The 20196-nt window shown below is 44.7% G+C and overlaps 1 protein-coding gene across 14 annotated transcripts in view; it reads left to right on the forward strand.

Annotated features, from left to right (window-relative positions):
* The window catches only part of LOC139267039 (uncharacterized), a 126579-nt gene extending 116541 nt beyond the window's left edge, over positions 1-10038 (forward strand). For all 14 annotated transcript variants that reach the window (XM_070884727.1, XM_070884728.1, XM_070884729.1 and 11 more), the window contains one exon: positions 9627-10038. In XM_070884727.1, coding sequence (XP_070740828.1) covers positions 9627-9795 — 169 coding nt within the window. In that variant the 3' untranslated portion in view covers positions 9796-10038. The remainder of the gene's footprint in view (positions 1-9626) is intronic.
* The last annotated feature ends 10158 nt before the right edge of the window (positions 10039-20196 follow it).

Raw genomic sequence — 20196 nt, forward strand, 5'->3', positions numbered from 1 at the left:
TACTGGTTATACCCACACTCACATACCAGAAACTGACAGGTACTGGTTAAACCCACACTCACATACCAGACACTGACAGGTACTGGTTATACCCACACTCACATACCAGACACTGACAGGTACTGGTTATACCCACACTCACATACCAGACACTGACAGGTACAGTTTAACATCTGTAGTGGGGAAAACGCTTGAAGCCAGCATTAAGGAAGAAATAGCGGGACATCTAGATAGGAATAGTGCAATCAAGCAGACGCAACATGGATTCATGAAGGGGAAATCATGTTTAACTAATTTACTGGAATTCTTTGAGGATATAACGAGCATGGTGGATAGAGGTGTACCGATGGATATGGTGTATTTAGATTTCCAAAAGGCATTCGATAAGGTGCCACACAAAAGGTTACTGCAGAAGATAAAGGTACGCGGAGTCAGTGGAAATGTTTTAGCATGGATAGAGAATTGGCTGGCGAACAGAAAGCAGAGAGTCGGGATTAATGGGTCCTTTTCGGGTTGGAAATCGGTGGTTAGTGGTGTGCCACAGGGATCACAACTGTTTACAATATACATAGATGACCTGGAAGAGGGACAGAGAGGAGTGTAACAAAATTTGCAGATGACACAAAGATTAGTGGGAAAGCGGGTTGTGTAGAGGACACAGAGAGACTGCAAAGAGATTTAGATAGGTTAAGCGAATGGGCTAAGGTTTGGCAGATGGAATACAATGTCGGAAAGTGTGAGGTCATCCACCTTGAGGGGGGGGGGAAAAAAACAGTGAAAGGGAATATTATTTGAATGGGGAGAAATTACAACATGCTGCGGTGCAGAGGGACCTGGGGGTCCTTGTGCATGAAACTCTTTTAGAGTCTACCTATAAAACATAAAACATTAAACCGTGCCACCCGACCTGGATGACACACCAGACATTTACAAGGCCCTTTTTTTTTCTTTTTTGGATTTTTTTTGGGGGTTTTTCTTTTTTTTGGGGGTTTTTTTTTGGGCACTAAATGAAACTCTTTTAGAGTCTACCTGCAAAAACATAAAACATTAAACCGTGCCACCCGACCTGGGTGACACACCAGACATTTACAAGGCCCTTTTTTTTCCTTTTTTTTTAGTTTTTCTTTTTTTTTTTCTTTTTTTTTGGGGCACTAAAATCACAATTTTCCAGTGCCCCCTAAAAAAGGGAAGGGGACACTAAAAGCACCGGCATTTAAAAAAAAAAACAAATTAAACTTTAAAACATAAAATCACTAAATGAATCCCAAAAAGTTAGTTTGCAGGTGCAGCAGTTAATCAGGAAGGCGAATGGAATGTTGGCCTTCATTGCGAGAGGGATAGAGTACAAAAGCAGGGAGGTCCTATTGCAACTCTACAGGGTATTGGTGAGGCTGCACCTGGAGTACTGCCTGCAGTTTTGGTCACCTTACGTAAGGAAGGATATACTAGCTTTGGAGAGGGTACAGAGACGATTCACTAGGCTGATTCTGGAGATGAGGGGGTTACCTTATGATGATAGATTGAGTAAACTGGGTCTTTACTCGTTGGAGTTCAGAGGATGAGGGGTGATCTTATAGAAACATTTAAAATAATGAAAGGGATAGACAAGATAGAGGTAGAGAGGTTGTTTCCACTGGTCGGGGATACTCGAACTAGGGGGCACAGCCTCAAAATAAGGGCGAGCCAATTTAAAACCGAGTTGAGAAGGAATTTCTTCTCCCAGAGGGTTGTGAATCTGTGGAATTCTCTGCCCAAGGAAGCAGTTGAGGCTAGCTCATTGAATGTATTCAAATCACAGACAGATAGATTTTTAATCAATAAGGGAATTAAGGGTTATGGGGAGTGGGCGGGTAAGTGGAGCTGAGTCCACGGCCAGATCAGCCATGATCCTGTTGAATGGCGGAGCAGGCTCGAGGGGCTAGATGGCCTACTCCTGTTCCTAATTCTTATGTTCTTATACCCCACACTCACATACCAGACACTGACAGGTACAGATTATACCCCACACTCATACCAGAAACTGACAGGAACAGATTATACCCACACTCACATACCAGAAACTGACATATATACATTGTACCCCACACTCACATCCCAGAGACTGACAGGTACAGATTATACCCCACACTCACATACCAGAGACCGACAGGTACCGATTATACCCCACACTCACATACCAGAGACTGACATTTACAGATTATACCCACACTCACATCCGAGAAACTGACACGTACAGATTAGACCCACACGAACAAATCAGAGACTGACACATGCAGATTATACACCACACTCACATACCAGCAATTGACAGGTACAGATACACCACACTCACATACCAGAGACTGATAGTTACAGATTATACCCCACACTCTCATACCAGAAACTGGCAGGTACAAATTGTGCCCCACACTCACATACTGAGACTGACAGGTACAGATTATACCACACAGTCACAAACCAGAGACTGACGGGTACAGATTATATCCCACACTCACATACCAGAGACTGACAGGTACAGATTATACCCCACCCTCACATACCAGACACTGACAGGTACAGATTATACCCACACTAACATACCAGAGACTGACAGGTACAGATTATACCCAATCCCTACATCCCAGAGACTGACGGGTACAGATTATACCCGACACTCACATACCAGAAATTGTCAGGTACAAATTATAACCCACACTCACATACCAGAAACTGATAGGTATCGATTATACCCACACTCACATAACAGAAACTGACAGGTACAGATTATACCCCACACTCACCTACCAAAGACTGACGGGCACAGATTATACCCACACTCACATACCAGACACCGACAGGTTAAACCCACACTCACATATCAGAAACTGACAGGTACAGATTATACCCCACACTCACATACCAGAAACTGACAGGTACAGATTATACCCCACACTCACATACCAGAAACTGACAGGTATAGCTTATACCCACACTCACATACCAGAGACTGACAGGGACAGATTATACCCCACACTCACATACCAGAAACTTACAGATACAGATTATACCCCACACTCACATACCAGAAACTGACAGGTACAGATTATACCCCACACTCACATACCAGGCACTGACAGGTACAGATTATATCCACACTCACATAACAGAACTGACATATATACATTATACCCCACACTCATATCCCAGAGACTGACAGGTACAGATTATACCACACACTCACATACCAGACACTGACAGGTACAGATTATATCCCACACTCGCATTCTAGACACTGATAGGTGCAGGTTAAACACACACTCGCATACCAGAGACTGACACGTACAGATTATACCCACAGTTACATACCAGAAACTGACCGGTACAGATTAAACCCGCACTCATATACCTGAAACTGACAGGTATCGATTATACCCACACTCGCATACCAGAGACTGACAGGTACAGATTATAGCCACACACCCATACCAGAGACTGACAGGTACAGATTATACACCACACTCACATACCAGAGACTGACTGTTGCAGATTATATGCACGCTCACATACCAGAAGCTGACAGGTACAGATTATACCCCACACTCACACTCACATACCAGACACTGACAGGTACAGATTATACCCCAAACTCTCATACCAGAAACTGACAGGTATAAATTATACCCACAATCACATACCAGAGACTGACAGGTACAAATTATACACCACACTCACATACCAGAAACTGACAGGTACAAATTATACACCACACTCACATACCAGAACCTGACAGGTACAGATTATACGCCACAGTGAAATACCAGAGACTGACAGGTACAGATTATACCCCACAATCACATACCAGAGACAGATAGGTACAGATTATATCCCACACTCACATACCAGAAACTGGCCGGTGCAGATTATACCCACACTCCCATACCAGCGACTGACAGGTACAGATTATACACACACTCACATACCAGAGACTGAAAGGTACAGATTATATCCACACTCACATACCAGAAACTGACAGATACAGATACCACACACTCGCATACCAGAAACTGACTGGTACAGATTATACACACACTCATGTACCAGAGACTGACAGGTACAGATTATACCCACACTCACATACCAGAGACTGACTGGTGCAGATCATATGCCACAGTGACATACCTGAAACTGACAGGTACACATTGTACCCCACACTCACATACCAGAAACTGACAGGTACAGATTATACCTCACACTCACATACCAGAAACTGGCAGGTACAGATTATACCCCACACTCACATACCAGAAACTGGCAGGTACAGATTATACACACACTCACATACCAGAAACTGACAGGTACAGATACCTCACACTCACCTGCCAGAGACTGACAGGTACGGATTGTATCCCACCCTCACATACCAGAAACTGGCAAGTACAGATTATACCCAACCTCACATACCAGAAACTGGCAGGTTCAGATTATACCCACACACACATACCAGAAACTGGCAGGTTCAGATTATACCCACACTCACATACCAGAAACTGGCAGGTTCAGATTATACCCACACTCACAAACCAGATACTGACAGGTACAGATTATACCCAACCTCACATACCAGAAACTGGCAGGTTCAGATTATACCCACACTCACAAACCAGATACTGACAGGTACAGATTATACCCCACCCTCACATACCAGAAACTGACAGGTACTGGTTATACCCACACTCACAAACCAGAAACTGACAGGTACAGATTATACCCCACACTCACATACCAGAAACTGACAGGTACAGATTATACCCCACACTCACATACCAGAAACTGACAGGTACAGATTATACCCCACACTCACATACCAGAAACTGACAGGTACAGATTATACCCCACACTCACATACCAGAAACTGACAGGTATGGATTATATCCCACACTCACATACCAGAAACTGACAGGTACAGATTATACCCCACACTCACATACCAGAAACTGACAGGTATGGATTATATCCCACAATCACATACCAGAAACTGGCAGGTTCAGATTATACTCACACTCACATACCAGAGACTGAAAGGTACACATTATACCCACACTCACATACCATAGACTGACAGGTACAGATTGTACGCCACAGTGAAATACCAGACACTGAAAGGTACAGATTATACAGCACACTCACATACCAGAAACTGGCCGGTGCAGATTATACCCACACGCACATACCCGAGACTGACATGTACAGATTATACCCCACCCTCACATACCAGAAACTGGCAGGTGCAGATTATACTCACACTCACATACCATAGACTGATAGATACAGATTATACTCACACTCACCTAACAGCGACTGACAGGTACAGATTATACCCCACACTCACATACCAGAGACTGACAGGTACAGATTATACCCTGCAATCACATACCAGAAACTGGCTTGTACAGATTTTACCCCACACTCACATAGCAGATTATATGCCACAGTGACAGACCAGAGACTGACAGGTACAGATTATACATTACAATCACATACCAGAAACTGACAGCTACAGATTATATGCCACACTCACACACTCACATACTCACATACCAGAGACTGACGTGTACAGATTATACCCACACTCTCATACCAGATACTGACAGGTACAGATTATACCCCACCCTCACATACCAGAAACTGACCGGTACACATTATACCCCACCCTCACATACCAGAAACTGGCAGGTACAGATTATACTCCACACTCGCATACCAGAGACTGACCGGGACATATTACATCCCACACTCATGTACAAGAGACTGACAGGTACAGATTATACCCACACTCACATACCAGAGACTGGTGCAGATCATATGCCACAGTGACATACCTGAAACTGGCAGGTACAGATTATACCCCACACTCACATAGCAGAAACTGACAGGTACACATTGTACCCCACACTCACATACCAGAGACTGAAAGGTACAGATTATACCCACACTCACATACCAGAGACTGGCAGGTACAGATTATATAGCACACTCACATACCAGAGACTGATAGATACAGATTATATCCCAGTATCACATACCTGAGACTGACAGATACAGATTATACCCCACACTCACATACCAGAGACTGACGTGTACAGATTATACCCACACTCACATACCAGAAACTGACAGGTACAGATTATATCCCAGTATCACATACCTGAGACTGACAGGTACAGATTATACCCCACACTCACATACCAGAGACTGACGTGTACAGATTATACCCACACTCACATACCAGAAACTGACAGGTACAGATTATACCCCACACTCACTTCGCAGAAACTGACAGTACAGATTATACCCCACACTCACATACCAGACACTGGCAGTTACACATTATACCCACAATCACATACCAGAGACTGACAGGTACAGATTATACCCACACTCACATACCAGAGACTGAAAGGTACAGATTATACCCACACTCACCTACCAGAGACCGACAGGTACAGATTATACCCACACTCACATACCAGAGACTGACAGGTACAGATTATACCCACACTCACATACCAGAGACTGACAGGTACAGATTATATCTCTCACACACATACCAGAAACTGGCAGGTACACATTATACCGCCACTCACATACCAGAAACTGACAGGTGCAGATACCCCACACTCACCTGCCAGAGACTGACAGGTACGGATTATATCCCACACTCATACCAGAAACTGGCAGGTACACATTATACCGCCACTCACATACCAGAAACTGACAGGTACAGATACCCCACATTCACATACCAGAGACTGATAGGTACAGATTATATCCCAGAATCACATACCTGAGACTGACGGGTACACATTGTACCCCACACTCACATACCAGAAACTAACTGGCACAGATTATACGCCACTGTGACATACCAGAGACTGACAGGTACAGATTATATCCCACACTCACATACCAGAGACTGACAGGTACAGATTATACCCACACTCACATACCAGAGACTGACAGGTACAGATTATATCTCTCACACACATATCAGAAACTGGCAGGTACACATTATACCGCCACTCACATACCAGAAACTGACAGGTGCTGATACCCCACACACACATACCAGAGACTGACAGGTACGGATTATATCCCACACTCACATACCAGAAACTGACAGGTACAGATACCCCACACTCACATACCAGAGATTGATAGGTACAGATTATATCCCAGAATCACATACCCGAGACTGACGGGTACAGATTATACCCCACACTCATATACCCGAGACTGACGGGTACAGATTATACCCCACACTCACATTCCAGAGACTGACGTGTACAGATTATACCAACACTCACATACCAGAAACTGACAGGTACAGATTATATGCCACAGTGACAGACCAGAAACTGACAGGTACACATTATACCCACAATCACATACCAGAAACTAACTGGCACAGATTATACGCCACTGTGACATACCAGAGACTGACAGGTACAGATTATATCCCACACTCACATACCAGAGACTGACAGGTACAGATTATATCTCACACTCACATACCAGAGACTGACAGGTACAGATTATATCCCACACTCACATACCAGAGACTGACAGGTACAGATTATATCCCACACTCACATACCAGAAATTGACAGGTACAGGATAAAACCCCCACACTCATATCAGAAACTGACATACAGAATAAAACTCTCATTCACATACCAGAGATGGACAGATACAGAGTCAAATCCACACTCCCAAACCAGACACCCACAATATTAATTCAATATTTACCTGTCAATGGTCAGAGAGTGAAAGTGTCACCAGTCAGTCCCATACTGACACTGCACCGGAGATTGAAAGTGGCAGTGTCCATCCTGCACTCACCTGTCAATCAGATCTCACATAGCGTCAGAGAATGTCAGAGGCAGTATCTATCCAACACGCACCTGTCACATAGTGTCAGAGAATGAGAGAGGCAGTATCTATCCAACACTCACCTGTCACAGTGTCAGAGAATGAGAGAGGCAGTATCTAGCCAACACTCACCTGTCACATAGTGTCAGAGAATAACAGAAGCAGTATTTATCCAACTTCTATTATTAAGGAAGCAGTAGCAGGACATTTGGAGTAACATAATTCAATCAAGCAGGTACAGGATAAAACCCACACTCAGCATAGTTTTTTGAAAGGGAAATTATGTTTGACAAATTTGCTGGTGTTCTTTGAGGATGTAATGAGCAGGATGGATAAGAGGGAACCAATGGATGTGGTGTATTTATAGATTTCCAGAAGGCACTTGATAAGGTGCCACATAAAAGGTTACTGCACAAGATAAAAGTTTACGAAGTTGGGGATAATATGTTAGCATGGATAGAGGATTGGCTAACTAACAGAAAACAGAAAGTTGGGATAAATGGGTCATTTTCCGGTTGGCAAACAGTAACTAGTGAGGTGCCACAGGGATAGGTACTAGGTCTTTACAATCTATATTAATGACTTGGATGAAGGGACCGAGTGTAATGTAGCCAAGTTTGCTGATGATACAAAGATGGGTGGGAAAGCAAATTGTGAGGAGGACACAAAAAATCTGCAAAGGGATATAGACAGGCTAAGTGAGTGGGAAAACATTTGGCAGATGGAGTATAATGTGGGAAAATGTGAGGTTATCCACTTTGGCAGAAGTAATAGAAAGTAAATTATAATTTAAATGGAGAAAAATTGCAAAGTGCTGCAGTACAGAGACCTGGAGGTCCTTGTGCATGAAACACAAAAAGTTAGTATGCAGTTACAGCAAGTAATCAGGAAGGCAAATGGAATGTTGGCCTTTGTTGCAAGGGGATAGGATAGGAAATCAGAGAAATCCTGCTACAACTGTACAGGGTATTGGTGAGGCCACACCTAGAGTACTGCGTGCAGTTTTGGTCTCCGTATTTAAGGAAGGATATACTTGCATTGGAGGCTGTTCAGAGACCGTTCACTAGGTTGATTCCGGAGATGAGTTATTTAAATTATGAGGATATGTTGAGTAGGTTCGGCCTGTACACAATGGAGTTCAGAAGAATGAGAGGTGATCTTATTGAAACTTGTAAGGTAATGAGGGGGCTCGAGAAGGTGGATGCAGAGAGGATATTTCCACTCATAGGGGAAACTAAAACTAGGGGACATAGAATAAAGGCCGCCCATTAAAAACTGAAATGAAGAGAAATTTCTTCTCTCAGAGGGTTGTAAATCTATGGAATTCTCTGCCCTAGAGAGCTGTGGATGCTGGGTCATTGAATATATTTCAGGCAGAGAGAGGCAGATCTTTGAGCGATAAGGGAGTGAAGGGTTATGGGGAACGGGCAAGCAAGTGGAGCTGTGCCTATGATGAGATCAGCCATGATCTTATTGAATGGGGAAAGCAGACCCGAGGGGTCAAATGACCCACTCCTGCTCCTATTTCTTTTGTTCTTACTTAACTGAACCCAGCCAGTGTTTGAATTTCAGGACAGTCAGGGGGAAGTGTATGGGGCAGTAATTAACTGCTTTAGGAGGAACAAAAGAGGAAAGAATGTTCCATGCAATCTAGAATTGTCTGTTCTGAATTTCTGTCCTGTACTTGCAGTAATAATTTTTGTAAACTCCTGTTCCAGGGTATCAGAAGGGCAGGATTTGCAGACCGGGAACTCAAACCAAACATCACGCCAAGATCTGATGGAATCACTCGATTCATCAGGACCTGAATATCATCGGCCTTTGAATGTGGAAGGAGAAATGTTTGTCTGTTCTGTCAGTGGGAACAGATTTCAAACATCAGTGTGACTGGAAAAGCACCGAGACACACACACCCGAGAGAGAGTGTTCCAGTGCACTGACTGTGGAAAGAGCTTTAACAACTTACACTGCCTGAAAAAACATCGCACCATTCACAGCGGAGAGAAACCGTACACGTGTTGTGTGTGTGGAAAAGGCTTCAACTGATCATTCAACCTGGAGAGACACAAGGACACCCGCACCACGGGAAAACCATGGGAATGTGTAGACTGTGGAAAGGGATTCAATTACCCGTCTGATCTGGAAGTTCATCGGCGCAGTCACACTGGGGAGAGGCCGTTCATCTGCTCTGTGTGTGGGAAGGGATTCACTCGGTCATCCAGCCTGCCGATACACCAGCGAGTTCACACTGGGGAGAGGCCATTCATCTGCTCTGAGTGTGGGAAGGGATTCACTACATCATCTGACCTGCTGACACACCAGCGAGTTCACACTGGGGAGAGACCGTTCACCTGCTCCAAGTGTGGAAAGGGATTCACTCGGTCATACCACCTGCTGACACATCAGCGAGTTCACACTGGGGAGAGGCCGTTCACCTGCTCTGAGTGTGGGAAGGGATTCACTCGGTCATCCAGCCTGCTGACACACCAGCGAGTTCACACTGGGGAGAGGCCATTCATCTGCTCTGAGTGTGGGAAGGAATTCACTACCTCATCCCACCTTGCAACTCACCAGCGAGTTCACACTGGGGTGAGGCCATTCATCTGCTCTGAGTGTGGGAAGGGATTCATTATCTCATCCCACCTACTGACGCACCAGCGAGTTCACACTGGGGAGAGGCCGTTCACCTGCTCTGACTGTGGGAAGGGATTCAGTCAGTCATCCCACCTGCTGACACACCAGCAAGTTCACACTGGGGAGAGGCTGTTCATCTGCTCTGAATGTGGGAAGGGATTCACTCAGTCATCCAACCTGCTGACACACCAGCGAGTTCACAGTCGAGAGAGGCCGTTCATCTGCTCTGAGTGTGGAAAGGGATTCACTCAGTCATCTAGCCTGCTGACACACCAGCGAGTTCACACCGGGGAGAGGCCGTTCACCTGCTCCGAGTGTGGGAAGGGATTCACTCAGTCATCCCACCTGCTGAGACACCAGGGAGTTCACAAGTGACTGCAGGGTTTGGATTCTGCTGTTGTCCCAGACTGAATTGTGTCCATTCTGACAGTTGGGCTTTCTTTCTGCTGATACTGATACCCCTGTAACTGGGCTGGAGTTTAATATTCTGGATATTTCACCAATTAATCAACAGGAAAAGGATCAGATAAAAAATAATGCTGATTGTGTTTGCATCTATAATTCACCCTTTAAAAAAGGTAAGAAATAGGAGCAGGAGTAGGCCATTGGCCATTCAAACCTGCTCTGCCATTTAATAAGATCATGGCTGATCTGATCTTGGGCACAGCTCCACTTCCCTGCCCACTACCCATAACCCTTCACTCCATTATCGCTCAAAAATCTGTCTATCTCCACCTTAAATATATTCAATGACCCAGCCTCCACAGCTCTCTGGGGTAGAGAATTCCAAGCGTTTATGACCCTCTGAAAGAAGACATTTCTCCTCATCTCAGTTCTAAATCAGCGACCCCTTATTCTTAAACTATGCCCCCTAGTTCTAGATTCTCTCACGAGTGGAAACATCCTCTCTGCATCTACCTTGTCAAGTCCCCTCAGTATCATATGTTTCATAAGATCACCTCTCATTCTTCTAAATTCCAATGAGTATAGGCCTAACCTGCTAACCTATCCCCATAAGTCAACCCCTTCACCTCAGGAATCAAACTAGTGAAACTTCTGTGAACTGTCTCTAATGCAATCCCTCCTTAAATAAGGAGATTAAAACTGTACGCAGTACTCCAGGTGTGGTCTCACCAATACCCTGTACAGTTGTAGCAGGAATTCCCTGCTTTTATACTCCATCCCCCTTGCAATAAAGGCCAACATTTCTATTGGCTTCACAATTACTTGCTGTACCTGCATACTAACGTTTTGTCTTTCAAACACAAGGACAACCAGATCCCTCTGTACTGCAGCATTTTGTAATACCTCTCCATTTAAATAATACATTGTATTTTTATTTTTCCTGCCAAAGTGGATAACCTCACACTTTCCCACATTATACTCAATCTGCCAAATATTAGCCCATTACTTAAACTTAGCCTGTCTACATCCCTTTGCAGATTATTTGTGTCCTCCACCAATTTACTTTCCCACCTATCTTTGTATCATCAGCAAACTTGGCTACATTACACTCAGTCCCCTCATCCAAGTCATTAATATAGATTGTAAATAGTTGAGGCCAATCACTGTGGCACCCCACTAGTCACCGTTTGTCAACCGGAAAATGACCCATTTATCCCAACTCTCTGTCTTCTGTTAGTTAGCCCACCCTCTGTCCATGCTAATATATTACCCCCAACCCCATGAACTTTTATCTTGAGCAGTAATCTTTTATATGGCACCTTATCGAAAGCCTTCTGGAAATCCAAATGCACCACATCCGCTGGCTCCCCCTTATCCACCCTGCTCATTACATTCTCATTACTCCAGCAAATTTGTCAAACATAATTTCCCTTTTATAAAACCACGCTGACTCTGCTTGTCTGTATTACGCTTTTCCAAATATCCTGCTACTGTTTCCTTAATAATGGACCCCAGCTTTTCCCAACAACAGATGTTAGGCTAACTGGGCTATAGTTTCCTGTTTTCTATCTCCCTCCTTTTTTAAACAGCAGTGTTACATTTGTGGTTTTCCAAACCGCTGGGACCTCTGTAATCCAGGGAGTTTTGGCAGATTTCAACCAATGCATCCACTATCTCTGCAGCCACTTCTTTTAAGACCCTAGAATACAGGCCATCAGGTCCAGCGGACTTGTCTACCTTTAGTCCCATTAGTTTACCGCTTACTTTTTCTTTCGTGTCAGTGATAGTTTTAAGTTCCCCCTTCCCTATAGCCCCTTGAATATATATTATTGGGATGTATTTAATGTCTTCTACTGTGAAGACCAATACAAAATATCAGAAGGGTTTTATTCAAATACTGAAAGCTGCAACAAATGAAGCTAAAGTTTGGTAAACAATTGACAATAAAATGAATTGAATCTGCAGGTTGGTTTTGGATTTCTCTGGGATGCAGCCGGACATGATATGCCTTGAAATACCACCAGTGTCCAGTAGATGACGCTGACCCTCCAATTAATTCGAACTGATGGAGCGTGACTGCCCCCTGGAGCAGGAGGAATGAGGGCAGATCTGGGTCAGACACTGAACTTACTGCACTCCACAGGGACATCACACACTGCCCCCTCCCTGGGCCAGCTCCGGGTCAGCCACTGAATATACTGCACGCTATTGGGGATGCACAAACTGTCCTGTCTGTGGGGGAGTCACTGCTGGAGGGTCCGCAGACAGAAGGGGAACTTCTCCAAACATTCTGGTCATGAATCCCCACATTCTGCGCTGCAGCCTGGGAACTCAGAGACCACGTGGGACCTCACGGACCCTGGAGAAGCCCCCCCAGACCGCAGAGCTTTGGCCCACAGACCTGGGACACTGGGTCTCCAGTGGGGAGCGATCACTCTGCTCCCCCAGACCCCCCATGTTAGCTCCACTGTCACTGAGCTGCGGGGAGTTACATTTATCCCCAGCAGCTCTCCTCCTCTGAAGACACTGACTCTGGCTGGGTGCAGAAATATAAAGCAAACATCTTCAATTCCCAGCAAACACTCAGGAAATGTGCCCCACTTATCGGACACTGTGCGGGACTGGAACAGGCAACACCTCCCTCAATTGTCCTGGACCCAGACTGACCCAGAACCAGACCCCCCCTCACCCTCCCCTGTCCCAGACTGACTCACCCTCCCCCTCCCCTGTCCCAGACTGACCCAGTCCCCTCACCCTCCCCTGTCCCAACCCTCTACCCCCCCGCATGTCCAGACTTCCTGAAAGTTTTTGGTAAGGTGCCGCACAAGGGGCTGCTCTATCAGAGCGAAGCTGAGAACGTAAGAAATAGGAGCAGGAGTCGGCCATTTGGTCCCTCGCACCTGCTCTGCCATTCAATGCGATCATGGCTGATCTGATCATGGACTCAGCTCCATTTCCCTGCCCGCTCCCCATATCCCTTTATTCCATTATTGCTCAAAAATCTCACTATCTCTGCCTTAAATATATTCAATGACCCAGCTTCCACAGCTCTCTGGGGCAGAGAATTCCACAGATTTACAACCCTCAGAAGAAATTTCTCCTCATCTCAGTTTTAAATGGGCGGCCCGTATTCTGAGACTATGTCCCCTAGTTCTAGATTCCTCTGAGTGGAAATATCCTCTCTGCATCAAGCTTGTCGAGACCCCTCATTATCTTATATGTTTCTATAAGATTACCTCTCATCCTGCTGAACTCCACTGAGTATAGGCCCAACCTATCTTCCTAAGTCAACCCTCTCATCTCTGGAATAAACCGAGTGAACCTTCTCTTCTGAACTGCCTCCAATGCAATTATATCCTGCTTTAAAATGGAGACCAGAACTGAATGCAGTACTCCAGGTGTGGCCTCACCAATACCCTGTACAGTTATAGCAGGACTTCCCTGATTTTATACTCTATCCCCCTTGCAATAAAGGCCAACATTCAATTTGCCTTCCTGATTACTTGCTGTACCTACATACTCATTTGTTGTGTTTCATGTACAAGGACCCCCAGCTCTCTCTCTACTGCAGCATTTTGCAATTTGTCTCCATTTAAATTATAATTTGTTTTACTATTTTTTCTGCCACAGTGGATAACCTCACATTTTCCCACATTATACTTCATCTGCCAAAATTTGCCCACTCACTTATCCCTTTGCAGATTTTTTGTGTCCTCCTCACAATTTGCTTCTACACCCATCTTTGTATCATCAGTAAACTTGGCTACATTACACTCAGTCTTTTCATCCAAGTCATTAATATAGATTGTAAATAGTTGAGGCCCCAGCACTGATCCCTGCCAACCGGAAAATGACCCTTTTATCCCGACTCTGTTTTCTGTTAGTTAACCAATCCTCTATCCATGCTAATATATTACCCCCAACCTCGTGAACTTTTATCTCGTGCCATACCTCTTATGTGGCACTTTATCGAATGCCTTCTGGAAATTCTGCTCCACAATTCAATATGATCATGGCTGAACAGCCAAAAATCCAGGTGGTGCTTCTGACAAAGAAATCCAATGCTGGGCCCAGCAAGAGCAAGTAAAGTGGACACAATTTAATCTAACAACACGTGGGTTCTTTTCAGAGCCACCCACATGTAGTACCCTGGTTTAAGAAGGGAGAAAGGGATGGGCCGGGTAATTACAGGCCTGTCAGGCTAACCTCAGCGGTGGGAAAATTATTGGAAAAAATCCTGAAAGACAGGATAAATCTGCAAAGGGTAATGATTGATGGATGTTTTTGTAACTGGAAAGATGTTTCCAATTGGGTTCCACAGGTTTCAGTACTGGGTCCCTTGCTTTTTGTAGTATATATCAACGATTTGAATTTGAATATAGGGAGTATGATTACGAAGTTTGCTGATGACATTAAAATTGATTGTGTGGTTGATAATGAAGAGGAAAGTCATGGGCTGCAGGAGGATATCAATCTACTGGTCAGGTGGGCAGAGCAGTGGCAAATAGAATTTCATTCAGAGAAGTGTGAGATGATGCACTTTGGGAGGGCTAATAAGGAAAGGGTATACACATTAAGCGGTGGGCAATATAATAGTGTAGATGACAAAGGGACCTTGGAGTGTTTGTTCACAGATCTCTGAAAGTAGCAGGCCAGGTATAAGGTGGTTAAGAAGGTATATGGAATGGTTGCCTTTATTGGCCGAGGCATAGAATATAATAGCAGGGAGGTTATGCTTAAGTTGTATAATACTTTAGTTAGGCCACAGCTGGAGTACTGCATGCAGTTCTGGTCGCCGTATTATAGGAAGGACATGATTGCACTAGAGAGGGTGCAGAGGAGATTGACTAGGATGCTGCCTGGAATGGAGAATCTTAGCTATGAGAACAGATTGGATCGGCTGGGTTTGTTCTCATTGGAACAGAGGAGGTTGACAGGAAACCTCATTGAGGTGTACAAAATATTGAGGGGCCTGGACATAGTGGATAGTAAGGGTCGATTTCCATTGATGGAGGGGTCTATTACGAGGGGGCATAGTTTTAAGGCAGGTTGGTGGAAGGTTTAGAGGGGATTTGAGGAGGGGGGATGCTTCACGCAGAGGGTTGTGGGGATCTGGAACTCGCTGCCTGGAAGAGTGGTGGATGCAGAAACCCTCACCACTTTTAAGAGATGGCTGGATGGGCAATTAAAGTTACGGACCTAGAGCTGATAACTGGGATTAGACTGGATGACCTTTTGTTGGACGGTAAGTACTGCAGGGAATAGAATATGGCCAGGTCGGAGAGGAATTTTCCCAGATTTTTCTCCCTAAATTGGCCTGGGTTTTTATCTAGTTTTTGCCTCTCCCAGGAGATCCCATGGCTCTGGTTGGGGTCGAATGTAGAATGTTTCAGTATAAGGGGTGTTGCAGATGTGTGAGGCGGACTGGTTGGGCTGAGTGCTCTTTGCCTTTCTGTCAATGTTCTGAGGTTTAAATGTAACCTTTAGGGCTGCTGACCGAGGGCCATGCAGCTTTTTTCGGCCGGCGCGGACACAATGGGCCGAAATGGCCTCCTTCTGTGCTGTAAATGTCTATTTTTCTATTATCTGTGAAAGGGCTGCTTACTGTCTGAAGAAACTGAACGATTGATCACAATCTGATCAGCTGTGCTTCAGTTGGTAGCACTCTCGCTTCTGAGTCAGAAGGTTGTGGGTTCAAGTCCCACTCCAGGGACTTGAGCACAAAGTCTAGGCTGACACACCAGTGCAGCGATCAGTGAGTGCTGCACTGTTGGAGGTGCCATCTATAGGAAGAGACATTAAACCGAGGCCCATTCGGCTCTTTCAGGTGGACATAATAAATCCCATGGCCACTATTTTGAAGAAGAGCAGGTCAGTTATCCCCAGTGTCCTGGCTAATACTTACCTTCGATCAACATAACACAACAGCTTAACTGGACAATATAACATTGCTGTTCGTGGGAGCTTGCTGTGCACGAATGGCTGCCGCCTTTCCTACATTACTACAGTGTCTACATTTCAAAAATACTTAATTTTCTCCGAAGCATGTTCAGAAGTCCGATGATCCTGAAAGGCGCAATATAAATCCAAGTCTCTATTTCTCTACTTAATATTAAATCTCTACGGTTGATAAGCTGGGAGTGTCCTTACCAGGTGACCCTCAGTCGATCTCAGTTATAGAAACATAGAAAATAGGTGCAGGAGTAAGCCATTCGGCCCATCAAGCCTGCGCCAACAGTCAATATGATCAGGGCTGATCATTCACCTCAGTACCCCTTTTCCGCTTTCTCTCCATACCCTTTGATCCCTTGAGCCATAAAGGCCATATCTAACTCCCTCTTGAATATATCCAATGAACTGGCATCAACAACTCTCTGCAGTAGGGAATTCCACAGTTAACAACTCTCTGAGTGAAGAAGTTTCTCCTCATCTCAGTCCTAAATGGCTTACCCCTTATCCTTAGATTATGTCCCCTGGTTCTGGACTTCCCCATCATCGGGAACATTCTTCCTGCATCTAACCTGTCCAGTCCCGTCAGAATTTTATATGTTTCTATGAGATCCCCTGTCATCCTTCTAAACTCCAGTGAAAACAGCACCAGTTGATCCAGTTTCTCCTCATATGTCAGTCCTGCCATCCCGGGAATCAGTCTGGTGAACCTTCGCTGCACTCCCTCAATAGCAAGGACGTCCTTCCTCAGATTAGGAGACCAAAACTGAACACAATATTGCAGATGAGGCCTCAGCAAGGCCCTGTACAACATGCAGTAAGACCTCCCTGCTCCTATACTCAAATTCCCTAGCTATGGAGGCCCAAATTGCATTTGCCTCCTTCACCGCCTGCTGTACCTGCATGACAACTTTCAATGACTGATGTACCATGACACCCAGGTCTCATTGCACCCCTCTTCCTAATCTGGCACCATTCAGATAATATTCTGCCTTCGTGTTTTTGCCACCAAAGTGGATAATCTCACATTTATCCACATTATACTGCATCTGCCATACATTTGCCCACTCATTTAACCTATCTAAGTCACCCTGCAGCCTTTTAGCGTCCTCCTCACAGCTCACACCGCCACCCAGTTTAGTGTCATCTGCAAACTTGGAGATATTACACTCAATTCCCTCATCCAAATCATTAATGTATATTGTAAATAGCTGGGGTCCCAGCACTGAGCCCTGCGGCACTCCACTAGTCACTGCCTGCCATTCTGAAAAGGACCCGTTTATCCCAACTCTCTGCTTCCTGTCTGCCAACCAGTTCTCTATCCACATCAGTACACTACCCCCAATACCATGTGCTTTAATTTTGCATACCAATCTCTTGTGTGGGACCTTGTCGAAAGCCTTTTGAAAGTCCAAATACACCTCATCCACTGGTTCTCCTTTGTCCACTCCACTAGTTACATCCTCAAAAAAAAAGTATTTGTCAAGCAGGATTTCCCTTTCATTAATCCATGCTGACTTGGACCGATCCTGTCACTGCTTTCCAAATGTGCTGCTATTTCATCTTTAATAATTAATTCCAACATTTTCCCCACTACCAATATCAGACTAACCGGTCTATAATTACCCGTTTTCTCTCTCCCTCCTTTCTTAAAAAGTGGTGTTACATTAGCTACCCTCCAGTCCATAGGACTGATCCCGAGTAGTTAGACTGTTGGAAAATGATCATCAATGCATCCACTATTTCTAGGCTACTTCCTTAAGTACTATGGGATGCAGACCTGGGGATTTATCGGCCTTCATTCTCATGAATTTCCCTAACACAATTTCCTGCCTAACTAGGATTTCCTTTAGCTCCTCCTCCTCACTAGACCGTCGGTCCCCTAGTATTTCTGGAAGGTTATTTGTGTCTTCCTTCGTGAAGACAGAACCAAAGTATTTGCTTAACTGGTCCACCCATTTCTTTGTTCCCCATTATAAATTCACGTGAGTCTGACTGCAAGGGACCTACGTTTGTTTTCACTAATCGTTTTCTCTTCACATATCTATAGAAGCTTTTGCAGTCAGTTTTTATGTTCCCAGCAAGCTTCCTCTCATACTCTATTTTCCCCCTTCTAATTAAACCCTTCGTCCTCCTCTGCTGTATTAAAAATTCTCCCAGTCCTCAGGTTTGCTGCTTTTTCTGGCCAATTTATATGCATCTTCCTTGGATTTAACACAGTCCTTAATTTCCCTTGTTAGCCATGATTGAGCCACCTTCCCCTTTTTATATTTACTCCAGACAGGGATGTACAATTGTTGAAGTTCATCCATGTGATCTTTAAATGTTTGCCATTGCCTATCCACCATCAACCATTTAAGTATCACTCGCCAGTCTATTCTAACCAATTCACGTCTCATACCATCGAAGTTACCTTTTCTTAAGTTCAGGACTCTCGTCTCTGAATTAACTGTGTCGCTCTCCAACTTAATAAAGAATTCTACCAGGTTATGGTCACTCTTCCCCAAGGGGCCTCGCACAACAAGATTGCTAATTAGCCCTTTCTCATTTCACATCACCCAGTCCAGAATGGCCAGCCCTCTAGTTGGTTCCTCGACATATTGGTCTAGAAAACCATCTCTAATACACTCCAGGAAATCCTCCTCCACTGCATTGCTACCAGTTTGGTTAGCCCACTCAATATGTAGATTACAGTCGCCCATGATAACTGCTGTATCTTTATTGCACGCATCACTAATTTCTTGTTTGATGCTGTCCCCAACCTCACTACTACTGTTTTGTGGTCTGTACACAACTCCCACTAGCGTTTTCTGCCCTTTGGTATTCCGTAGCTCCACCCAAAATGATTCCACATCATCCAGGCCAATGTCCTTGCTTACTATTGCATTAATTTCCTCTCTAATCAGCAATGCCCACCTACCTCCTTTTCCTTTCTGTCTATCTTTCCTTAATGTTGAATACCCCTGGATGTTGAGTTCCCAGCCTTGGTCACCCTGGAGCCATGTCTTCGTGATGCCAATTACATCATACCCGTTAAGTGCAGTGAATTCGTCCATCTTATTCTGAATACACCTCGCATTGAGGCACAGAGCCTTCAGGTGTGTCTCTTCAACACCCTTTTAGAATTTTGCTGTAATGTGGCCCTTTTTGCTTTTTGCCTTGGGTTTCTCTGCCCTCCACTTTTACTTTTCTTCTTTCTATCTTTTGCTTCTGCCCCCATTCTACTTCCCTCTGTCCCCTGCATAGATTCCCATCCCCCTGCCATATTAGTTTAACCCCTGCCCAACAGCATTAGCAAAC

Source organism: Pristiophorus japonicus, chromosome 7 (assembly GCF_044704955.1).
Source record: "Pristiophorus japonicus isolate sPriJap1 chromosome 7, sPriJap1.hap1, whole genome shotgun sequence".
In the NCBI taxonomy this organism is placed as follows: Eukaryota; Metazoa; Chordata; class Chondrichthyes; family Pristiophoridae; genus Pristiophorus; species Pristiophorus japonicus.